General features: G+C 56.8%; 8 protein-coding genes across 8 annotated transcripts; 2 read left to right on the top strand and 6 right to left on the bottom strand.

Annotated features, from left to right (window-relative positions):
* Positions 1–81: 81 nt before the first annotated feature.
* Positions 82–1,457, bottom strand: L226DRAFT_485022 (uncharacterized protein). The gene is made up of 3 exons (XM_067677084.1): positions 699–1,457; positions 346–647; positions 82–282 (listed from the first exon to the last, which is right to left on the bottom strand). The coding sequence occupies exons 1-3, from the start codon at positions 1,275–1,277 to the stop codon at positions 192–194; spliced, it is 972 nt and encodes a 323-aa protein (XP_067536540.1). The 5' UTR covers positions 1,278–1,457; the 3' UTR covers positions 82–191.
* Positions 1,458–2,533: 1,076 nt separating this feature from the next.
* L226DRAFT_393526 (acetyl-coenzyme a synthetase) lies at positions 2,534–5,449 on the bottom strand. The gene is made up of 7 exons (XM_067674508.1): positions 5,175–5,449; positions 5,059–5,110; positions 4,835–4,984; positions 3,967–4,473; positions 3,131–3,899; positions 2,989–3,075; positions 2,534–2,926 (listed from the first exon to the last, which is right to left on the bottom strand). Exons 1-7 carry the CDS (start codon positions 5,276–5,278, stop codon positions 2,604–2,606), a joined length of 1,992 nt encoding a protein of 663 aa, XP_067536539.1. The 5' UTR covers positions 5,279–5,449; the 3' UTR covers positions 2,534–2,603.
* A 2,253-nt stretch (positions 5,450–7,702) lies between these two features.
* L226DRAFT_393521 (uncharacterized protein) lies at positions 7,703–8,269 on the bottom strand. Its single transcript, XM_067674507.1, has one exon. It carries the CDS (start codon positions 8,092–8,094, stop codon positions 7,741–7,743), a length of 354 nt encoding a protein of 117 aa, XP_067536538.1. The 5' UTR covers positions 8,095–8,269; the 3' UTR covers positions 7,703–7,740.
* Positions 8,270–8,483: 214 nt separating this feature from the next.
* L226DRAFT_534031 (uncharacterized protein) lies at positions 8,484–9,254 on the top strand. Its single transcript, XM_067680589.1, has 2 exons — positions 8,484–9,136; positions 9,179–9,254. Exon 1 carries the CDS (start codon positions 8,856–8,858, stop codon positions 9,084–9,086), a length of 231 nt encoding a protein of 76 aa, XP_067536537.1. The 5' UTR covers positions 8,484–8,855; the 3' UTR covers positions 9,087–9,136; positions 9,179–9,254.
* A 2,827-nt stretch (positions 9,255–12,081) lies between these two features.
* Positions 12,082–13,444, top strand: L226DRAFT_461612 (FAD dependent oxidoreductase; the record flags this gene model as incomplete). The annotated part of the gene is made up of 2 exons (XM_067675667.1): positions 12,082–13,233; positions 13,337–13,444. 2 exons carry the CDS (start codon positions 12,082–12,084, stop codon positions 13,442–13,444), a joined length of 1,260 nt encoding a protein of 419 aa, XP_067536536.1.
* Positions 13,445–14,666: 1,222 nt separating this feature from the next.
* L226DRAFT_559810 (uncharacterized protein) lies at positions 14,667–17,112 on the bottom strand (the record flags this gene model as incomplete). Its single annotated transcript, XM_067683321.1, has 5 exons — positions 16,890–17,112; positions 16,654–16,811; positions 16,173–16,513; positions 16,058–16,120; positions 14,667–15,714 (listed from the first exon to the last, which is right to left on the bottom strand). Exons 2-5 carry the CDS (start codon positions 16,690–16,692, stop codon positions 14,667–14,669), a joined length of 1,491 nt encoding a protein of 496 aa, XP_067536535.1. The 5' UTR covers positions 16,693–16,811; positions 16,890–17,112.
* Positions 17,113–17,895: 783 nt separating this feature from the next.
* Positions 17,896–19,167, bottom strand: L226DRAFT_559809 (uncharacterized protein; the record flags this gene model as incomplete). Its single annotated transcript, XM_067683320.1, has 3 exons — positions 19,140–19,167; positions 18,089–19,076; positions 17,896–17,944 (listed from the first exon to the last, which is right to left on the bottom strand). The coding sequence occupies exons 2-3, from the start codon at positions 19,021–19,023 to the stop codon at positions 17,896–17,898; spliced, it is 984 nt and encodes a 327-aa protein (XP_067536534.1). The 5' UTR covers positions 19,024–19,076; positions 19,140–19,167.
* A 1,974-nt stretch (positions 19,168–21,141) lies between these two features.
* L226DRAFT_460924 (uncharacterized protein) lies at positions 21,142–22,475 on the bottom strand (the record flags this gene model as incomplete). The annotated part of the gene is made up of 2 exons (XM_067675623.1): positions 21,142–21,922; positions 21,976–22,475. The coding sequence occupies 2 exons, from the start codon at positions 22,473–22,475 to the stop codon at positions 21,142–21,144; spliced, it is 1,281 nt and encodes a 426-aa protein (XP_067536533.1).
* Positions 22,476–22,730: the final 255 nt, after the last annotated feature.

Raw genomic sequence — 22,730 nt, 5'->3', positions numbered from 1 at the left:
GGCTATGTACACGCACACCCACGCACCACTCATGCAAGTGTGTTCTGTATGAACGAACGAGATGTGGTATGGAAATGACGTGTGGCATTCGAACGAAGACAATATAGAAGCATAATTGTACATGACGAGACGGGAGAAGAACGGGTATCCAGGGAGTAGCCCACAGGCATACATCAACACGGCTAGTGGTACTATGGCGGGGCTGCTTCGCGTCGACGTCGTTGGAGCAAGGGCATCTGCTCGAGACCTTCGTACCAACGACTCGGTATCGGAGGGCTATCCCTGTATATAAAACTCCGGTGAGCTCGCTGACACACGTACAGATGGCGCGCCAGTACAACGTACCACCGTTCAGGGTCCTTGTCGTCCAGTACGAATCGTGGCTCCGCACAGCGAGAGGGATGGAACTCCACCCACGTGGACGTGGGCACCCCGTGGTAAAGGAGCCCGACGTGTTCTAAGAGTGGGCAGCGTTCCTCCAGGAGTGCGACAATATTCGGGCCAAGTTCGCCCTTGAACTTGGCGAACCACGCGTCGCGCTCGGGGTGTTTCGAGCAGTGGGGACCGTGGTCCTCGGGGAAATCGAGATTGAGACGCATTACGTGCGCATGCGGTGCTGCGGCAGCTGCGAGCTCTACGACGTGCATCTATCATCGACGAATCAGCGGCTGCACGGACGGTACGAGACGCGAACGTACGTAGTCAAGCGGGTCACGGCTGTTGGCTCGGTATCGATGCAGTTCGAAGTATGAGAGTTTGGGAAGTGTGTGGGCGACATACGATAGCAGGTTGTCGTCGGACCCCGGGCCCTGCACTTCATAGACGAGCTCAAGACTCGTGATCTGAGGGAGGTCCATGCGTTGCAGGATAGAGAGGCATTCGTCCGAGGACAGGATGGGAGAAGCCCAAGAGCTGGTATAATCGTTCTCGAAAGTAAAATATGTGTAATGACGAGGCCAGTCTCGGAGCGAGAGATGGCGGAGGGCTGTCGTGTCCACGGAAAAGATGCTATCCTCTGGGTCGGGGTATGCCAGGGTGAGAGAGTGGAGCCCTGAGAGGACGGTGGAAGGGGAGGCGTGGTGTCCGAGTACGGGTGCCCGGGAGACACTGTCCTCTCTAGCGATCAGCAAGGACAACGTCTGCAGGTGCGGAAGTGACGACAGTAGGACCGGTAGCGACTCTGCCTGATCCGATGTGAGGTAGTGGCCGGAGAGCGACAAGCTGCGCAGTCGTGGCCAGGAAAGTGTCGCCATCAAGAGTATTGGTGCCGATTGCATAGGGAGCGTGAGATCAGCAAGGGTGCTATATGTGGCGGAAACAAGGGCCGCTAAAATCTTGGCTTCCCGAGAGAATATCGTATTAAGATCTTGTGGACCCCGCCTTCCCGTCTTGAATTCGCTCCACAGAGTGGCGTCAAAGTAAGAGAGATGAGTTATCGATATGGGGACTTGAGCAAGTTCTTCAACAGGGTAGGAGTCGATGAGGCCAAAGCTGACGCTCGCTGCGAAAGTGATGGAGACGATGCGAGGATAAGAGAAAATAAGCTTGAGCACATCACATGCAATTCCAGTAGAATACCGAAAAGTTACTGTGCTCAGAGAAGGAAGCGAATCGAGCAGTGGGCCCAACCAGACAGAGTCCGAGCCGCCGAGTGTACCTTGGAGATTGATATGTCTGACATATACGAGGTGAACACAAGAGCACGAGAAGGCACTGAGAATCTTACTCAATAAACCGCCGTATTCGTTCGGGGGGCAAGTGTTCGGGATGTATGCGATACCGGTAAAACAAGACTGGGTACACGATGTCGCGCAGAGTCCGGGAGCAGAGCGTGAGGGCTTGCAAGCTCAGGGTGCCTTGAGTGCGGGTCTTCTGGAGTTCTAACATAATGAGTCGAAGAACGTCCAAGTTCAATGTTTCTAAGCTAGTAGAAAATGTGAGAAACGTCCAGCAGGGAATTCTGATATACGCACGTCGTAATCATTTGGTGGTGGGGTACCGTCTCAGAGCCCTCGCTGTTCAGATGGTCGAACGACCGCGTTTCATTAGGAGGGGTTATGGCGGCTGCTGAGTCAGCATCCCGACCGCACTGACCGGACTGAGGCCAAGGACAAACAGCAGAGCCTCTACTGATCTATCCTTTTGTTCGCGACGGTCGCACATAACATGGAGCAAAAGCTGGGTTATTCTCATCTTATGGAAACTTCTCGCACTCAGAGCATGCGTTGTTTCCGTCGTCCGTCAACCGGCGACGGTGGTAGCAACGGAGTCGGACTCCCCTGCTACCGAGAAAATCTTGATGCCCACTATTTGAATGAGCTTTGACTATCATCTACTTGCGATTGTATCTGGGGCCCTCCCGTACTATTTCAGATATGAACGCACGCAACAACAAGGGATAGAATATCAATGTACATTTGCCTGGTATCCAGCATATTATCGTACAATACGGAGCGCTACGTAACTTCAAGATCTCAAACCGCCTGAGGATATACATATATGTACCGGTGCTCTCCGCAGCACATCCCAATCTACCTCCGCAAGCAAACATCACTACAAACCCGAACACCAAAGAACAGAGGACGACAGGACGACGACGACGCCTATGCGTGCGCGGCGACCTTCTCCTTGATGTTGTCCACGACAGCGGGCTCCGCAAGCGTGCTCAGGTCGCCGAGCTGGTCGCCCTCGCCCGCGACGATCTTGCGCAGCACGCGGCGCATGATCTTGCCCGAGCGGGTCTTGGGCAGGTCGCCGACGACGAAGATCTTCTTGGGCGCGGCGAAGGGGCCGATAACCTTGCGCACCTGGAGGGTGAGCTCCTTCATCAGGCCGCCCTCGTCGCTCGAGTCGTACTTGAACTCGGGCTTGAGCGTGACGAACGCGTAGACGGCCTGGCCAGTGAGCTCGTCTGCTGTGCCGACGACTGAGAGGTGAAGACATGGGTGAGCATCAGGCCTTCACAGATGGAAGTCAATGGGCCCTTACCTGCGGTTTCAGCGACGCCAGCGTGCGTGATGAGAGCAGACTCAATCTCAGCGGTGGACAGACGGTGACCCGAGACGTTGATGACATCTACACACAATGTGGTCAGCAAACATTGGGTAGCAAATTGTACGCAAGGACACACCATCGACACGGCCCTTGATCCAGATGTACCCGTGCTCGTCACGGGCAGCACCATCACCAGTGTAGAAGTAGCCAGGGTACGGCTTCATGTACGTCTCGAGGTAGCGCTGGTGGTCCCGGTACACCGTGCGTGCGATCGACGGCCACGGCGTCTTGAGGCACAGTACGCCCTCGACGCTGTTGCCTTCGAGCTCCTTGCCGGTCTGCGCATCGAGGATGACCGGCTCGATACCGAAGAACGGCACCGTCGCCGAACCGGGCTTCGTCTCGATCGCACCGGGGAACGGCGTTACGACGATCGAGCCCGTCTCTGTCTGCCAGAACGTATCGACAATCGCGCATTGTCTCCGGCCGACATGGTCGTTGTACCAGTGCCACGCCTCGGGGTTGATCGGCTCGCCGACGCTACCGAGCACACGCAGGGAGCCGAGATCGTGGTCCTGGACATGGTGCTCACCGAGGCGACGGAGCAGACGAATAGCGGTGGGGGCGGAGTAGAATTGGGTGATCTTGTGCTTGTCGACGGTCTGCCAGTAGCGTGAGGGGGTGGGGTATACGGGCGTAGACTCGAAGACAGTGGTGGTGACACCGTTCGCGAGCGGACCGTACACGATGTACGTGTGACCGGTGATCCAGCCGATGTCTGCCATGCATGCAAAGCGGTCGTCCGGGTGCACGTCGAAGACGTACTTGACGGTGAGAGCGGCGCCGAGGAGGTAACCGCCGGTAGTGTGAACGACACCCTTCGGCTTGCCAGTGGAACCGGAGGTCTAGCGTAGATAATGCGGCGTAAGTGTCCATGTGCGCAGATACTTTGGTGCAGACGGAACGACTTACGTAGAGGATGAAGAGCGGGTCCTCAGCGGACATGATCTCTGGTGGGCAGTAGCGGGGCACCTTGGCGGTCTCCTCGTGCCACCACTTGTCACGGCCGTTTGTCCAGGGAACCTCGTTGCCTGTGCGCTTGAGGACGAGGACATGCTCGACCACAGGACACTCCTTGATCGCCGCATCTGCAATCGCCTTCGTCGCAATTGTCTTACCGCCACGACGGCCCTCATCTGACGTGATGAGCACACGGGACTTGCAGTCCTGCACGCGGTCACGGAGGGACTCCGCGGAGAATCCCGCAAAGACGACGGAATGAACCGCACCGATACGCGCGCACGCAAGGAAGGCAGCGACGGCGTGCCATGTCATGGGCAGGTAGATAGAGACGGTGTCGCCCTTCTTGACGCCCCACGACTTGAGGACGTTCGCGACGGCGCACACCTCCCGCAGGAGCTGGGCATAGGTGATGTCTGACCCTTCATTGGGCTCATCGGCTTCATAGATGATCGCGGTCTAGATATCAAGAATCGGAGTGTGAGCATATGGACATGATCGAGCTCGCGAGAATCTTTCGCCATCCAACGGGCACTCTGCGACAGTGCCAAGGGGTGACTCGGCACCGTGTGGACGAGCGCCTGCGCGCAGTTTATGCGGCCCGGAGTTCCGCGTCCCGCGAAGGGGTCTCGCTCGCCCCAACGCGGGCAACGGGCAAGCGAGTGTCAAATCCACGTCCCGGCATCCTCGTACGACGTTGGGGAAGACATCCGCGCGGACGGAAAGCTCGTTCCGTACATTCACCCACGGGACCGCTCAGCCCCATCGGATGGCGCGAGAATACGAGCTTGAGATAGGGACGAGAGATGGTGCACTATACCTTGTCCGGATGCTTGAACGCCCAGCGATCGACACAGTTGTAGGACGCGTTCAGACCGCCCTCGGGGAACCAGGTGACGTCCCCGTTTTCGAAGCTACCGGAGCGGACGGTGTGGAAGGGGCGGTCCCAGTGCAGAGCTTCGCGCGCGACCTTGATTGAGAGGGGGGCGATCGGGGACTGCGATGAGAATCTGGGTCGAGAAGCGCGATGGATCCGCGACGTACCTTTGCCCACCACTTGTCGCTCTCGTGACCAAGAGACTCGCCGTGGAACTGCCTGTGTGCGAAGGTAGGCAGGTGAGCAAGGCGCGCGGATGGAGCGATCAGGAGAAGGCACGGACTTGTAGGTATCGTGATGGTCGATGTGAGGTTTCTTCTCGCCGTTCTTAAGGCGGGGAGCGATGGGGTGTTTGGGGACTTGGTGGTGGGTGTCTTCAGCCGACATGGTGCTTCCGGGTCGCAGAGGTTGTGTGAGATGGGAGCGGAAGGGGGAGAGAGGGGCCGGAGAGAGTTTGCGAACCCAGCGGGACGAAGGGGAGCTAATATACAGACGCAGCGCGTGGGCGCGTGATCCAGTTAGATCAGCGCCATTGCCAGACGGACGCCCCTGAGGTCGCCCTTGCTCGATTGCGGCATCCCCATGAGCGCTCCGGAGTGCGGGGTAGCCTCCGCGAATGGCTTAGCCCTCTTCCCCGCTCCTGCCCAGCCGTCCTTCGTCTCCGACCCCGCGCCCCGCCTACTCCTCGCATCCTGCACCACACCAGTCCACAGCGCAGGAGGAGTGCCTTCAATCGCGCAAGACGCGGGGCAGATACGGCAGGCTGGAGGCAATAGAGCGGTCGATCACCCTCCGACCGTATCGCCCATGGCGGAGCATGCCACTTTTCTCATGTATGTCATGCCCAGCAGGCTCCCGTCCATCTGCAAATGATTGCGCTCGGGTCCGGCCTTGACACTGGAACAGCAGGTCGGAGTGTCGTTTTTGTTCCTGGGCCGTCGTGCGACTGTGCATCTCTTGGCTGTCACGGTGAGTTCTCGTGCTTGAGGACCCCTGAAACGACAGGAGCGCGCAAACTGGTTAGACCTCGTCCAGGCTGCAACACGGGATTCCCCCCTTGCTCCTCATCGTTCAGGCTTGCAGCGATGCGGGACAGCGACGGCAGCACAGCACCCCCGCATTACCCCGCACTCTATCCCACATCCATTCCGATCCACATCTTCCACCGCTGCAGCCCGCGCAGTCTGCTCAAAAGATAAGTGGACGTACCGTCGGCTTGTGAGGGTCGGGAAACGCATTCCGGGCCACATGAGCCTCCATCCTGAATAAACGCGTCACTGCATGTCAACTCTCTCTGCCACCCATCGCCTCCATCGCCCCTCAGATCTCTCCTAAGCCCGCCCTGAGCAGTCATTCAGTCAGCGCAGCGAACCCAAAACGGCGTAGCGTCGTCCGCGACCGCACGATATGTTGTCGCGGCCGGCCTGTCTTCCTTGATCGGTCGCTCTCGAACGCCTGAGCGGGTGATGCGCCTGTCCGTCGGGCGTCCCGCATTATTTCACGTTGCTGCACGACTGGATGTCTCGGAATGATGGTGGTGCAAGAAACGACGGAGCACCTGCAATCATACGATGAACTTGGTTAGTCTGTGCATTCGTTTGGGAAAGATGAACAGTGCGGAAAGGGTGCGGAAAGTGCGCCAGGACGTTCTCGGGGAGCCGCAGACGAGGACATCGTCGGGAGCGCGTATAGTCTCGGAACCCAGGCGTGAACCATTCCAACTCTCCCCGACGCCCCACCCTCCTGGGAATGAGCTCATCTTTGTCGTCCCACATCTTAAACGTCGCGAGATCGCCGCGGACTGTCCCGAGCCCCCGAGACGGAAAGTGGACGGACGGGGCACAGCAAGAAGCTTCATCTCGCGTACTGGCCCCAGGCCCGGGTCCGTAGATCTCACAGGCCTGCGGCTCGACCTCCGCCTCGAATCGCACTCTATTGCAGTATGCACTGAATACGGACGTATCGGGGATACACGTCGACTCGGACACCAATCATGGGCGAGAGAATTCCTCGAGTCTCGGAATACGGAAGGCTTCGGTACGTCTGCGCTGTTCCCGAGTCCTCGAGGCTTCTGCAGCGCACAAAGGCTAAATCGTCTATCACGCTACGCACCGTAATAGAGCTGCCCTCGGGCGAACCCGCCGTGCGCATATGCGTATGGCATATCCGGTCCCGAGAGTCTTCCTATCCAGCTTCCTTTCCGCACGCGACTTCCCGGGAGAAGACTGCTTGGGTACGCGGGGGCATTGTGGCGTCCCGTATTGATCGTGCGTGCGGAAAGACACGACTCGAGTTCTTGCGCTGCTTGCACTAGACTCCCGATGTCGACCCTCTGATCCTTGGAGTACGTTAGACATAACAGTCGGACCATGACGAACACACTACGCACCTCGCCGAACTACTGCATCCACAGCTCGGCATCTTTCCGCGAAGACAACGCACTCACTGGCCTTTTGAAAGAGTCGTTCCCGTGCCTCCGTTAGCTGCTTGCAGATGGTCAGGTGGTCTTGCGCGCGGCCAGTATCCAAGTGAGCGGTACCTACTGACTATATGCGCTATTTGCACGACCTCTATGCGCAGTCGGCAATGGGCATGCCTATATGCGCATTCAAGCATAGTTTTAGCCTGGTCGGGCGCCATGGCCAGTGTCGTCGTCACGTTGGCCGTTTTGTCGTTGATCTTCGATCGCGTCGCACTGTGTGGCGGAGATTGTCTCTCATGTGCATCGAATGGAACTATCATCTCCTCCACATGGAGCAATGCAGAATTCATGGATCTTGAGACTAGGAATTGCACACAATAGTACCTCGCGCCGTTGATGACACCATACTAAGACTTAGCTCGAACACTCACCAGCAAGCAACGCTACAGCTGTAGGACAAAGTTTCCGACGGTGCAGAGATTGCCTGAAGTGTTGCAGTGTATAATCCTTGTGAGACTGTTTCTGAGGCGGACGCCATGTCCTTCGTCGGAGAAAGACACAAAGGGTCAGGTTGTGGAGGTCCGGAGTCAACCCCAGTGAGAATGGCGAAAATATATGTTGAACAATGCTGGATAGTTCCGACAGTCTCATGAATCTGGCTGAATGATTCTGGAAGGAGTGCGGAAGAACACCGCATATTGGGCGCCTCTGGGCACGAGGAGGCGGTATGCGCGTCTCTGTTGTCCGCTTGCTCCTCGATGTCACGAAACCGCAGAAACATAGTGGATTATCACGATTTCATACCAAGCTTCGGGTATGTTCTTTCGGTACACTGCGCGCACATCAATAGAGCGTTTTTTCGGCGCCTATTGTCTTAGTAGGCCACCGGGTCCCGTAGCAGCCTCAACGTAGCACTACTACAGTTGCTTGCACGGAATACACTGAAGTTATATGCCTTGAAAATCTGTAACGTCTGAAGATCCCGGATTGAGCCTCAAAATGTGTCTTCCAAGGGGTACAAAAACATAGCGGAGATGTGCGGTTTTGACCCCCCGATTGGTCGGAAGGTGTCGGAGATTGTCGGAGGTATGAGCGTCAGCTGATCTCAAGTCACAGGCAACGAACTTCGCTCCGAGTCCAAGTCCTTGCGCTCTTTCCTTGCTCCCCTCACTGAGTCGCTCATCGATCATCTATGCTCCTAGCTGCCCAACATCAACATACTTCAACATCAAAACCGGAACTCTCAAGCTCAAGAGAGACAAAGAAGACTGCCTGTAACTTGTGTCACTGACTCCACTGCTTGATTGCTACGTCTCCGCACCTGCTCTCCTTGCCCTCGCACATCATCCACCCGCCCCCATCACCCACTATCTCACCTGCTCGCTCTCATATCCTGGACTGGTTGTATACCTACTTATGTCAAAATCCTCACCTCACATCGTCCATTTACTCTCATCATCAGGTCACGATCGTCCGCCTACTCTCGTCGCCCACCCTCTCACGTCGACCTCTCGCTCTCATTGCCCGCTCTCGCCTGTCCTCATGACTCGCTGCCCACCTCGCCCGCTTGCTCTCGTCGTTGGTCCGCCTGCTCTTGTCGCCCTGCCTGCCCGCTCTCGTACCTGCCTGCTCGCTGCCTGCCCGCTCTCGTACCTGCCCGCTTGCTGCCCACCCGTTGTCCTTGCCCGCTCGCTGCCCGCCTGCTGTCCTTGCCCACCTTCGCCCGCCCGCTCCTGTCGCGCGTCATCTATCCGCTCTTGCCCGCCTCCATGACTCACTGCCTGTCTGCTCTTGTCGCTCGCCTGTCTGCTCTTGTCGCTCGCCTGTCTGCTCTTGTCGCTCACCTGCCTGCTCTTGTTACTTGCCTATCCACTCTTGTTACTCGCCCGCCCATCCTCTCGCCCATCTGCACTTGTCGTCTACTCACCCGCTTGCTCTCGTCGCCCGTTGTCGCCTACCCACGCCTGTCGTCCACCCGCTCTCGTCCACCCCGCTACGTCTGCACAGACACCGTGATTCCAGATTCATAGCGTAGCGTTTCTGTAGTAGACAGATATATTTGAGTAATGCACTATAATCCCAGCACTGGAAGTTCACTATATATCAGCATGATTCATCAGAATTGCTTCTACCGTATCCGTATATTTCAGAGGGATCGAATATGTGTGGTGAGAGTACGTAGATATATGGATTATAATAGTGGTACATGTGATCCGAATATCAATATTGTTCACCCCCATCATGCATGTTTAAAAAACAGTCTCATTTTTGACTATCATACGAGACCATACTGGATGCCTCGCACTCCCATCACCCCGTTGCCGAACATTCACTATATATCTGAAATTTCTTTCGGCGTTTTCACTGGGAGTCAACCTGGTGTGCCGCCACTGCGAGCGACTCGGAGCGCGTAGCCGCCCAACGCGTGCCACGTGATCGTGTGAGGACACTCATCGACCGTGAACTACCCTGCATCTCCGCCATGTTTCCACCCACAAACTGTGCCCTGAAAACCTCATACATCTTACCATGCACAAGACAGGCTGCGTTCTTGTTAACATAGTTATTGAGAGGTTACGAAAGTGTGCTACCTAAACCTCGCCGTTGAATTCAACCTTGGAACCTGACGCCGGTCTCGATCTAATTCTTCTCCACAGGCCCATCGAACCCAAGGGATATCACTCGGCCAAGCATTCCGAACTTCTGCTCCCCAATTTTGTGCCTTTTTGTGCAACATCGTGTCTGCTGTCCTACTGATATCGCATTGACCGGTCCCGGGAGCCTCCGAGCCTGATGGTTTACTTCGTTGAGTAAGACTCTCGATGCCTGCGTATGCATTTACTAATGATTCTCCGCAGTCAGGATCAAGTTTGCTCGCTGGGTAGGCCAAAGCCCTCGAGCTACCGTCGGACATGCGCCACAGCGCGCTGCGGAGTACGCTGATTTTCTTAATTTCCACTGCCAAGCCCCAGTTCTCTAGACCCAGCTGCACAGACGCATTGCAGAACTCGCTGCCACGTGCGCTCGACAGTACGCCTCATCCTCGACTTAGCCCGCGATGGCTACAGCCCTCACTTCTAATACTATATCCGAAGTCTGTCCGGAGATCGTCAGGGTGCTCGAAGAATGCCCGCTGAAGCACGTCCATTGAAGCATGTCGAGCTCCTCTCAGGCTACCACGGGTGCCCACCGCTACGTGAACGGAATGTCATCCGTCCCACTGCGCGGAGCCACGGTTCGTGAGGATGAGTCAGACCTCGAGCTTCGGTAGGTTACTCCGCCCTGTCCTGTACCGCGCGAGCGCGCTCACCAGTGTCTGTGTGTTTTCCAGAGGCATTCCCGCAGCGTCGATATACGCCCTTTCCAAAACAGAGGATTGACAGAAGTCGAGGTGGATCCGCTACGCCATACTCTCGTCGTTGAACTTGATTATCGGCGGTGGATCACCTCATGGCCCATGCCCATCCTTTACCCGTTTCAGCAGGACGCCAGCGCGGTTGTTACTTCCTTATTGCTTCCGTCTCGAGTCTCATTATCTCAGATCGTTGGTCACCCGCGGTTGTACCTCAATCAGGCAATTTATACATGAAATATACACGCAGGGACTATTCAAGGACGTGTCGTCGCCCTAGCATGTTGAGGGCCAAGGCCCGAGTTCCCTCTTTTCACGATATCGAAGGAGAGAAGACCACGAGAAAAGAAGCATGGATATAGGGTATAGGGTATGCTAGTAAAGAAGAACACAACGTAGCCGCACGGCGGTACAGGTAAGACTTCACGCACAAGACCATCCATAGAATTGAGCGTGCTGCCCGACGCGAACCAGTGTGCTTGCCATCCAGCTTCAGGATGCATGTCCAGAAGAAATTCTGCGGGATGCGTAGGCCAGCCATCATGCATATTCGTTCTCGGCGTACGGTTTGAGCTCGGAGCAGACTGTCGTCCACTCGTCCCATACACGCTTCACATCCTCGCTCTCAGGAACGCGGGAGCCTGCCGATCCTTCCCCGAAGTTGCCTGACATTGCCTGTGGTAGTCGGTAGGGGTCACGGAACCGGCGCAGACGCGTGACAGAGTCTTCGCTGGTCGTGTGGAGAGCCGAGCAGCTTCGGCTTCGGATCTATTAGTATGCTCTTGAGCAGTAACGGCGGCATTGATTCCAATTGGACATCCTGTGCAGACACAGCATAGACATCATGACTTTCGTATGGTACATGCTCTTTAACGAAGAGACTATCAGCACGATGAGTAAATATCGTAACGCGAGTTGCACAGGTACTCATCACTGGCATATTTCAAGCCGGTCTTGAGGATTCATTGCCCTGCTCGATTTGCTTCACCTTCCACCTTTGACATATTGTTCCAAGACTTAGTCGAAGACGAAAGAGCCCGAGCGAAGAGCGGGAGCTGGTGGTGGTACGAAGCTACGCGTAAGCGCCCCTCGGTCCGATTCTGGAACTGACGTCATGTGTTTTAGAACACAAGACCCAGACGCCGGAGTTTATTGCTGTTGTCGATTACCCTCAGCTTGAACCTCTCCTTCGACCGTATCATTGGCGCGGCTGCATGCTGTGAGATATCGTCAATATCTTACGCAGCTTCATAACCGCTACAAGAAGATATAGTGAGTAACCACGGGCGACAACTCAAGTGATGCACCATAGCTGACTCGGTACTTTTCATCCAGCTTACCGAGGCACTCGCACGCCTCTTCTTTCCATCGAAGATCGAGGAACGGCAGCGGACCCGTCGAAGCAAACCATCCACCATGTCTTCCGAAAGCACCGTCAAAAACATCATCATTATCGGCGGAGGCATCGTCGGATGCACCACCGCGCTATACCTCGCCTCGCATCCACAATTCGCCCGGTCCTCAGCGACCGTAACCCTCCTCGAGGCGTCCAAGCAGGGCGTCGCACAGGGAGCGTCTGGCAAAGCAGGCGGCCTCGTCGCCAAGTGGGCCTATCCCAAGGAACTCGTCCACGTCTCCTTCCAGGAGCACGTCCGGCTCGCAAACGAGTACAACGGCGCCGACCGCTGGGGATGGCGTTTTGTCAACTGCGGCAGCTGGGAGGGCCGCGGCGAGCCGTTCGCCCAGTCGGGCACCGGGGTTGGCGCAGGCGGGAAGCGCAAGAGCCTCGAGAAGACCCTCGGCTTGGACCCCGACGCGGCGTCCAAATCCCGCAAGTCCAGCGGCCTCCCAGACGACCTCAACTGGGTCAAGCCCGAGCTGACGGAGGCATACTCACCCATGGCACCATCCGGCGCAACCGCCCAGGTCCACCCGTACCTCTTCACCACCAGCATGCTGGAGTTCGCCAAGGAAAAGGGCGTCAAGTACATCCCGGGAAAGGTCACCAGCATCGACATCGACCAGTCCGGGGGCCCGCACGTCACCGGGGTCACCTACACGCCGACCGACTCGGACGCAGACGGACCACAGAAGCTCCCCGCGACGCACGTCATCCTCGCCGCCGGAGCATGGTCGCCCAAGATCCTCTCCTCACTCCCCATCGTCGGCACCCGCGCACACAGCATCACCATCGTCCCGCCGGCAGGCACCACGATCGCCCCATACGTGCTCTTCACCGAGATCGCGCTGCCGTCCGGGGTGGCCCCAAAAGGCCCGCGGCACGTCAGCCCGGAGATCTACGCGCGGCCGACGAACGAGGTGTACTGCTGCGGGCCCGGGGACGACTCGCCCGTGCCGGACACGGTCGACGACGTGCGCGTGGACGAGGACGCGTGCGAGAGCATCCGGGAGCACGTCATGAGCATCTCGGCGGAGCTGCGCGCGGGGACGGTCGATGCCCGCCAGGCGTGCTTCTTGCCTGTCGTGAGCGTGGGGGGCGGGCCCATCGTCGGTCCGGCGGATGCGATCGCGAAGGGCTTGTATATCGCTACGGGACATACTTGCTGGGTGCGTACCTCACTTCTTGAGCCTTTAGCTCGAGCTCTGCGGCCATTTGGCATCGACGTGTTGCAGAGAGGATGGCTGACAGATCGGCGTTTTTTGTTAACAGGGCATCTGTAATGCACCAGGGACGGCGAAGGCACTCGCGGAGCTTATCATGGATGGGAAGATCAAGTGCACGAACATCGACAAGCTGAAGCCATCGCGCTTCCTGTAAAGCTGTCTCTTACGGCCACACCCATACCACGCACTGCGCAGAATACGCTTCAGAGGCAGCGAGCCGCGCTGGTGTGCCTTATACTACGGATGGAAGGATGGAAGCTGTATCGATAGCAATGTAAGAAGAATCTTTTCATGATAACCTCAAGCCTACACGAACGCCAATGGAAACCATACATGAACTCTTCACCCGAGAGTAACAGGAACACATCCTTGGAGCTACCGATCTCCAACATCCCCGACTGTTCGTGAGTTCTCCGTGAACATACACCCCCTTCTTCCCCCCTTTCTAACAACCGGCGACGCTCAATAAGCCACCGGAGGGTGTAAGATGCACCGTAAGCAGATACATCGCGTACCATCACCATAGCTCATGGCTCATGGGACGGATTCCACTGCCAGCTCTGAACGGCAGCTCGACATGTGCGGTACCGTCGGGTACCTGAACCAAGAGCCTGGACAGTGGAATCTGGAATCTGGATGCGACAGAAAATCACCGGAGTAGTGCCGCAAGCGAAAGAAGCTCACAACGTACCTACGCGAGCCACGCTAGGGGTACCGATATCACGTCGTCACATTGATGATTGAATGTCATGGAGGACACATCTTCGCGGGAGCTGTTCAGCGAAGTTGAACTTGTGGCACACCCAGTGACCAGTGCCCACGGACATATCAGTGTTCGCCGCTGCACTCGACGTCGGCGGTCCTGTTGAACGACACACTCGAGCCGTATGGAGTAAGCATGGGCATGTCCATTGAGGTCGGGATGATGATTAAGGACTCAGATCTGAGAGGGTATCTAGAATGAGGTATAGGGTAACATGAGCAAGCGAGCGAGCGGGAGACTGTATGTATGTATGGATACTGTCCGAGGGTCCATGTGTGATGGCTTAGGAGGGCATGTAGAGAGTGCGAGGGGTCAATACTAGTCGGGCTACAGTAGGTATGTGTATATGCGCAAGATGTGGTGACTGGTCGATGACAGAAGTATTAGCAAGGAAGACGTAATAGCGCAGGGGTTGGGAGGAGTCCATATGCTAAGAAGTAAGTAAGTCCGTGGTCTGTACCGCAAACACATGTAGATGTGGAGACAAGAACAACGGTTGGTTGATTGAGGCGAATCGGAAGTGCGGCTCACCGGTGATGGCGTCCGCAGCGCGGTGTTTTGGGCAGCCAAGGTCAGCCACGGTCCACAGACGGTCGCTGCGACCGACGGGCCCCTAGCTCTTCAGATTCTTGCGGCTCCGGCGGCGGCTCGGCCTCCTGCTCATGGGCACAGGCGCAAGCTGGATCGTTTCCTCCCTCAACGTCAACCCCGCTGCATCCGCATACTGCACATTCAGCACTGGAAGCTCCACCTCGCGAAACCGCGGGCTCTTCGCCTCAGACCGCCTCGACAGGGACGCCGCGCGGCGCAGCCTCCGCGCCTCCGCAGTAACGTTCCACGCGACGCGTGCGAGGTCGACGAGCGTGGGGTCCGTGGGCGCGAGCAGCAGGACGTTGCGCCAGAGGCCCTGGTTGAAGACGACGCGGTCGCGCAGCTCTTCCTCGCTGCACTGGCGCGCCATGATCTCGGCCATCGCGGGTGCGGAGGGGAACTCTTCGATTGCGGAGATGGGCAGGAGGTACGTCGCCAGCGTGCTCGGACTCAGGGGAGGAAGAGGAGGAGGAAAAGAAGGAGAAGAAGGAAGCGGGCGGGCGGTGGTGGTGGTGGTGGTGGAAATAGTGGGTCGGGAGTAGTTCGGTGTCTCTTTCTCTTTCGCAGGTCGATCTGATCGGGAGATCGGGAGACGTTGGCCGAAGAGGAGGAGGTGGGGGATGCTCGGAGGGTGGGGGACGTACAGCGGGATGAGGGGGAGGGTGACTAGCTGCGTGCCCGTCAGACGGTCCCGGCGCACGAGAGCGGAGGTGGGCTTCATCGGGAGGACAGAGGCCAGGGAACGCGCAACGTCATGGCCGAACTGAGTGGAGAATAGCGTGGCGTCGATTGGCAGTAGGTATGGGTCCGCATGGACGGGGGTGTATGGGGAGGACGGGGATGAAGGGCTGGGAGGGGGATGCACAGACGACGAGTGTTCGGAATGGACTGATAGTCCGTGAGCCGTGTTGACGGGTGGCGGCTGGCCAAGGCTGCTGAGGACAGCAAGTGCATGTGTTGGTCGGCTGCTCGAGCGGTGTAGGAGTGGCATGTCTACGGTTTGCGGGACGGTGCCATGTGCGTCTAGCCGGAAAGACACTGGAGCCACATTGTAGAAGTCGTGAATTATGCTATTCAAGGCAATCAGTCTCGCTGTGGCATACGGCGGGGCAGAGACGCGTACTCGTTAGGTTCCTGGGTAGGTCTCGCAACTGTCGAGAGGTACAGAGGGGGTATAGGTGGCGCATGATCGGGGTGCAGATCTGGCGGTGTGGCTGAGACAGGAGAGATTTGAGGCGTGTTCCACGGCGATGGCTGGAGGGGCCGCGGTGTCCACTGAGGGGAGATTCGAAGGGAATGACCGTCCATGTATTGCACAACGCGAGGACACGTAGTAGAAACGCGCTATACGTCACGCGACGCGTCTCAGATGAGACGTCACTGCGACCTTCAAGTGCGTGAAGGATCACTCACTGTATGATTAGGCCGCCGGTACCGGTTGGCTGCAAGTTGAAGTATAGTACAGTACAGATGGAACTTGAACGAAGGGAAGGAAGGTGAGCGTATGAGGGAGAGAAAGAGAGCGCACGGCCCGGGAGTCTTCAGCAGACACGACACATCGCAGTGCGCGCCCCAGTGCGAATTCGCCGCACTTCGTGGACGGACGTCAACACCGAGATATGATTCTCCCAAGCGGACAAAGTATCGACCTCGACCCTTCCCATCGCTGCCATCACCCCGGTTCCCCATGTCCATACCCGTAACGACACGAGGCTGATCGGCTCTACTCGCCATCTCAAGCACCATCTCGCCACTGGTTCCCGCCCGTGGGTCTGAATGACTGACTATGCGCTCACCGGCCTTCTTGTCTTCTGCGTTCAGCGCGGCTGATCCAGGAACCTGCCTACGAATGATCCTGCTTCCGCTTATCTGAGCATACCTTCGCAGCTCGCAAGCAAGTCAACTCAACTCGGGCATTCAAGACAAGTCCCTCCCTTCATCCGCTCATCTGCAAAACACCGCACGAGGTCGGCCGCAGAGTCCGGACAGCGAGGGTCGCAGTGACGCACCAGTCTAATGACGCTGAGTTCAGTGAACAATATAACCATCTTGAGAGTCGGGACCGCGCAATTTCCCTGCCGGCCTTGACGACGAACAGGACGCTGCAAGTAGTCGAGGGCGTCGTCAGGCCTGCCCAGCGGGAACGCGTTTCAGCAAAACGTGGTGTCTGCGTGGGGTGGCGTTAGCTCGCGCTCATAAATCCGAAGCTCACACGTGTGGCTTCTGGATCTGAACTCAACTCAACTTGAACTATGCCACCGTGACACCGTACGTGGCATTGTGTTGTGCAAAAACCTCCGCAGCCGCGGTAGGTCGTTTCGAATTCTACTAGTAGGCTGTCTCTTTGAGCAGAGGCAGATTTTCTTCGGCTTCTTGTAATGTCCGAGGTTCCCAGCTTGAGTCTTTGAAGAAGCATAAAACGTTGACGACTCTTCTACTAGTAGCGAGCTTGGCGATATGTATATGTGGGACGCAAGGCAACCTGCAGCGACTCGGAGGCGAGCTTCAAAGTTGGTCATCGCAAGTCGGTAAGTAAACAGTCCCGAAAAGAAAGGACAACGGTCCGGAAAGTATAAGTTGACCGGTGCCCGGATAAGTAAACAGCCCGGTGGCTACAATTATATCATTCCGGTCAAGCCGGACATTAATATTGGGGGCCGGCACATGATGCATGAATCCTCGAGGGGACGGTTGCAAGACAAGGGCATGCTCCCAGCCCATTCGCAGGGTACGTCGACCAACATCACTGGCTAGAGATCAGTAAGGGTGCTGTGTGTGGCGGGAAGAGACTTCTGCCGACTGTCACAGCGGCTGCCAGTGCCATGAGCTTGTTGGCTGCCAGGGTCGCCGAACACTCTGATAACATCCCTTTTGCGCACCTTCAAGTTCTTCCTTCAAGCTTAGCACCTCCTTCAAGTTGATGATGGTCATTGGTAACTGTCCTGTCTGCTACGAAACACTCTGGGATTCGCAAGCTGGGAATTAATATTGCTACAACGGGGAAGTTGGGGCTCTGTGGAATATTGATGTTACAACGGAAAAGCTCAAAGCTACAACTTGGTGAGACGAGCGAATAAAATGTACATGGGGAACTTGGAAGCCTGGGACGTGGTGGGAATATGCGAGGACGAGAGAAGAGGAAAACCAGGCGGCAGCGGCTCCGAGAGAAACGAGTGACGGTGAGAGAAGATGACTTGAGATTTTGCCGGAGGACGAGGCTACGACCAATGGAGAAATACGATGAGGATGTATCATGACCATGCAACCAAGGGGCTGAGCGGATAGGCAGCGGGAGACTCACTGCAGATACATAGCCCGTTGGCATCGACTGAACAAGATGCTAGCCATTCGAGGATTACTTGACTTCAAGATCTGTAGCGGCCATCAACGACGGTCACATCAAGAGTCGAGACCGCTCGGCACTGCAGAACTGAGAGTACACACCAGATGCCGCTGCCTACGGCTGCGCCGGACGAGCCTCCGGTGGCACGTTCCCTCAGTTCCCTCAGTTCCAGCACCATCCTCCCCCTCTGTTCCCAATCCTCCTTGATAGGCGCCAGCACCGCGTCGATGTCGAGGATCTTCTCCTTGAAGGCATCATCGAGACGAGCGCAGTGCTGCTCAATCTCCTCACCAGTGACGAGCTTGAAGACGTGTTTGAATGTTCCCGCGCAAGGTACCTTCTTGAGACCGTCGGCGGCCACGACCATTTGGTCTCGCATCTTCGGGTTTGCCTGGAGATCGTCGGCAGGTCGTCCAACAAGGAGGCGAAAGCACAACCCAGCAAACCAGTAACATTGTCGATTGAGAAGGAGGTAGTTCGGTGAGTCTTCGTTGAGAACAGTAGCGGCAGCGATGAGCATAGACACGGACGGCGCAGTGCTGGGGTCGAAGTGATGAGTGTAGACCACGTCGTCGTCCTTGCCCGCGGATGCGTCTGGGTCGAGTATCACGACTTGATCTAATGCCTTGATATGATGACCGTTCGAACTAGACCTCAGCAAGCCGAGGGTATGGGCGGTGGTGGTGTTGTCGTGTACGGAGACGGTGCGCTCGCACCGCAAGATGCCGACCCTTGATGAGCTCGCCTCCCAAGAGCGTCCGTCGCGAGTGAGGTACGACAGGGTATACTCATGCTCGGATGAGTTCTTCTTTTTTACCAACTTGATGGTAGCGATCCGGCACAGAGAGAGGAGTGGAGGGTTGGGATAGGAAGCCTTGAAGTAGGCCCACAGTAGCGTTAATTCGTAGTGAGTGCGGAACTCGTCGACCGGACAAGCGTGATTCGCAGGTTTGCGCATAAGAGCGCTGAGGTGTGGGCGGTCGTCCATGTTATGTCGCCGTAAGATATTCTGGAGGGATAACAGCAGGTTCGGCATCGCGGGGACAGGGCTGGTTGAAAATATGTGAAGTGCGCGCGTGGGAATTTCGGCTGGGTGAAGGGGCAGTCTTGTCAGCCTTGCTCAGCGTGGCCCTCAGTCAGGAACATGCTTACAGGTGGTACTGAGCTCGTGTGGTCGGTTAGTGAAGGGCAAGAAAGCAACAGCACTGCGCTTAGTAGGATCGCAAGTACCTCCTAACCGGTTGAGTTCCGCTGTGGCTGAGAGCGCTTACCCTGCACTGCGAAGATATGACCATTTCCTGCTTCGGGAAATACCTTGGAAATATTTAGTCCAAATGTTAACTTTTCTGACTGCGGGAAATAAGCCAATGCTGATAGCCTGGCTTTCGCATATTTTTCTGAGTCAGCATCGGGAGCCTCTATCTACGACATAATGACTATCGCTACTCACTTGGAAGAGGAGTAGGAAGCTGGTTCATTTCGAGTTTTGAGTGCCGGAAACGATACGTTCTTTGCAGTGCAGCTGTTTACTTGCGTTACAACGGTTTGTTGCTGGTACTATCAGCAGCTGAGATAAGTAGCTGAACTGATACGATTGAATAGCTCAACCAATACGATCAGTAGCTGAACTAATTGCAGCTGAACACGGCGAGTTTCACCCGCTGGGTGCAATTTGGGGAAGTTTTCAACCAGATTTTGCTGGGCATCACTAGGTTTCGCGCAACACGAAACAGATGGTTACTCACTGGATAGTCGTCGAATACCCTGCTGATACATTTACCAGTTATTCCAATACAAGTTAAGACAAATATATTGGCGATTACTTTACGATACATAGATGCTATGACAAAACTGACATATGGGGACATAGGAACCCTATGGCGGACGAGTACTGCAAGCAAGATGAACACAGGTAGGAAACGGAGGCATACCTGATGAGCAGACGGATGCGTAGAACGAGGGAGAAACGGCCGCATGGGTGGAAGAGGAGTCAGGCAGAGAGCAGAGTGAACGGGCGGGCAGGACAAGGGAGTGTGCTTCAGGAAGATCCCGGAGGTTGCACTGGAGGCACATTCACGAAGTGAGCCTATAACAAGAAGCTGGGAGTGAGCGACAAGGGGTGTTAACTTAGGATGGAAACACGTGCGGAGTACAACTCACCTCACCTCTAACCCCAGCTGCCTTCATGAGATGTATCTGCCACACTCTTCTTCCTGACATTGAGCTTGCATATAGACAGCCGTGCGATCCAAGCATACGAGACAAGCCTAGGGTAGCGCAGACTCAGAAGAACGGGCGAACAGTGAGCAGGCAAGAAAGCAAATCCAGACAGGCCGAGCGGGTTGCACCTACAACCAGACCGGACAGAGACCAGACAGCGAGAGCCAGGCTTGAGCAAGAGTGCGCGAGCAGGGGGGAAGGTGGGGGAGAAAATTCGGAATTGCGGAGTCAGAGCGTGGGAGGAATCACGTGAAAGGTGTAGGGCCGGTAAATCGACGCCGAGCCGCTCTCTTTCTCGGCGGGATAAGTCCCTGGTAACGTGGTGAAATTGTTTGCATTCACTACCTGGATCACCCGGTTTCCGGGCACGCAGCGCTCGAACTATGCACCCCTTACCCTCCGATACCGCTCAACTCCGCGTGCGCACACCCATAGCAATTGCAATGAACAGAGAGACCCGGTGCATTCGAGATACTACATTGTGCGCAGAGGTACTTACTACAGTATACTAGACTATACTACTTCGATTGTTCTTCTGCTTCTACTAACGACCCCCAGAGTGAGTATGCTTAACAGTGACAAAGATGAACAGCGAGAACGGAATAAAGATATGGTGCGGAGACGGGCGGTGGCGGATGAATGATAACGGAAGATGGAGGATGGAGGAGGATGGACAGGGGCATACAGCGATGATAATGATGATAACGAGAGGCGCATAGGGGCATATGGTGTCGGATGAGTATGTGCATGATTTCGAGAGTTCGTGGAAGATGGAAAGTGTAGCATATATGCTGTGTGATGTTAATGGTAGCCAAAGTAGTCGAGAAATCAATATGAACGAAAAAGAAACCGCACGCCCGCGTCCGCACCGAAACACGAACGAAAAAGGAGACCAGAGTCAATCACCGAAACCAGAACCTGCGAGCCCACAAGCTCAAGCCTTTGTCGCGGGGACGGGCCACTGGACCTGCGGCGCGGGGCGAGGGACCAGCTCGGGGTGCCCGAGCGACATCGCGAGACCCGTGAGGAGCATGTCGTAGCTCCAGTCGATGCCGATCCAGAGGCGGCGGTCGCTGACCCCGAGGTAGATGGCGTTCTGCCACAGGCCGATGACGGTGCCGATCATGTCCATAATCGCACGCGGGGTGTAGCGCTGCGCGACGCGGCGGCCCGTCTCGATGATGTAGTGCGGGTTGCGGGGGTTCGGGTTCTCCGGGGTCGGGAAGACGACGGTCGGCTTCGGGACGGGGACGAGCTGGTCGAGGAGCCACGACGCCTTGTGGGTGTACATCGTCTGGAGGAGGTACATGAACGACGGCGGGTGCGGGACCGCGAGCGGGACGACGGGCAGGTTGAGCATGGTGCCCGGGACGCCGCTCGCGTTCGTCACCGGGGTCTCGCGGATGTTGGTGGACTTGGGGAGCGGGAACCACTTTGCGCAGTGCGCGGCGAGGACGAGGTTGTGCGCGGGCATGAGGGAGATCTTGCGCCGGCCGGTGGCGGGGTTGATGTTCCCGGCGCCGTTCTTGTAGACGGGGTGCGCCACGGGGAGGTCCCAGATGGCGAGGACGTGCGTGGGGTTGGACGTGGGGAGGAGAGTCTTGGCCTGCATGCGAGTATGGTCGGCGATGATGACGTTAATCTCGTCGGGGAGACCGTTCTGGTGGCCCATAGACGAGGAGTCAATCTCAGTGTTCTTCACAAGGTTCCACATCCTACCAGGACGAGTCAGTACGACGCCAGGATAGGAAAATAGGATGGTACGTACGATTCGCCAGTAACCTCCAAGCCTTGCATGATGTATTCCATCGGGGTCTCGAAGAGAGACGGGTCGCACGCGTCGATGTTCTCGCGACGGAAGGGGACCGGCCAGATCTCCTTCGGCGGGCGGCCGAGGGCACGAGGGAAGTGACGGAAGGCGGGTGCGGGTGCGGGTGCGGGTGCAGGCGCAGGCGCAGGTGCAGCAGATTGGGGAACAGGCTGAGCAGCAGCAGTCTGCTCGACGGGCTCAGGGGCAATCTTGGGGTGCTGGGCCGCGTGCTGGGCCTTGCTGACGCGTCGCTGCGCGTTCAGAAGGAGCTTCTTGGCCTTGAGAGGGAGCGAGCCGCTAACGACACGAGCACGGCGCCTGCGGGAGGCCTCGCGGGCAGAGACGAGGGCGTCTGCCTTCTTGTGGTAGGCTGCGGCGGCGGCAGGCGGGAGATTCTCGGCGTTGGAGCTCTTGCGCATGAGGAAGCGCTTTCCAAGAGGCTGGATCATGGTGGACATGGAGATGGAGGTGCTCGGACGAGGACAGGGCTCGGGATGCGAGATGGCGAGGATGATGGGGAGGGCAGCACGGCATGGCCCCGAGGCTTTATACGAGGGCGAGTCCAACAGAGGAGAGCCAGGGCGCCAGTGCAGAATTGCCTTGGATGGGCCTTCCCTGTGTGGGCCGTTGTTTGGCACCGTGGGCGTGCCTTTGGCAGACCTGCCCCCAAAGGCAACTCTCCCTCTTCCGTAGGCGCACTCCCCCCTCCCTCG

The sequence above is a fragment of the Lentinus tigrinus genome, assembly GCF_003813185.1.
Source record: "Lentinus tigrinus ALCF2SS1-7 unplaced genomic scaffold L226scaffold_9, whole genome shotgun sequence".
In the NCBI taxonomy this organism is placed as follows: Eukaryota; Fungi; Basidiomycota; class Agaricomycetes; order Polyporales; family Polyporaceae; genus Lentinus; species Lentinus tigrinus.
Note: the sequence above shows the minus strand (reverse complement) of the source record. Positions and strands in the feature narration are given on the sequence as shown.

Bases quoted from the DNA above. Each gene is read 5' to 3' on its own strand.
- L226DRAFT_393521 (XM_067674507.1), bottom strand. From the start codon at position 8,094: ATGTTTCTGCGGTTTCGTGACATCGAGGAGCAAGCGGACAACAGAGAC.
- L226DRAFT_485022 (XM_067677084.1), bottom strand. From the start codon at position 1,277: ATGCAATCGGCACCAATACTCTTGATGGCGACACTTTCCTGGCCACGA. The intron at 648-698 runs GTACGTTCGCGT...CGTCGATGATAG, and splicing joins GCCGTGACCCGCTTGACTAC to ATGCACGTCGTAGAGCTCGC. The intron at 283-345 runs GTACGTTGTACT...TTTTATATACAG, and splicing joins GACAAGGACCCTGAACGGTG to GGATAGCCCTCCGATACCGA.
- L226DRAFT_534031 (XM_067680589.1), top strand. From the start codon at position 8,856: ATGACTCGCTGCCCACCTCGCCCGCTTGCTCTCGTCGTTGGTCCGCCT.
- L226DRAFT_393526 (XM_067674508.1), bottom strand. From the start codon at position 5,278: ATGTCGGCTGAAGACACCCACCACCAAGTCCCCAAACACCCCATCGCT. The intron at 4,474-4,834 runs GTATAGTGCACC...CTTGATATCTAG, and splicing joins CGTTCAAGCATCCGGACAAG to ACCGCGATCATCTATGAAGC. The intron at 2,927-2,988 runs GTAAGGGCCCAT...TTCACCTCTCAG, and splicing joins TGGCGTCGCTGAAACCGCAG to TCGTCGGCACAGCAGACGAG.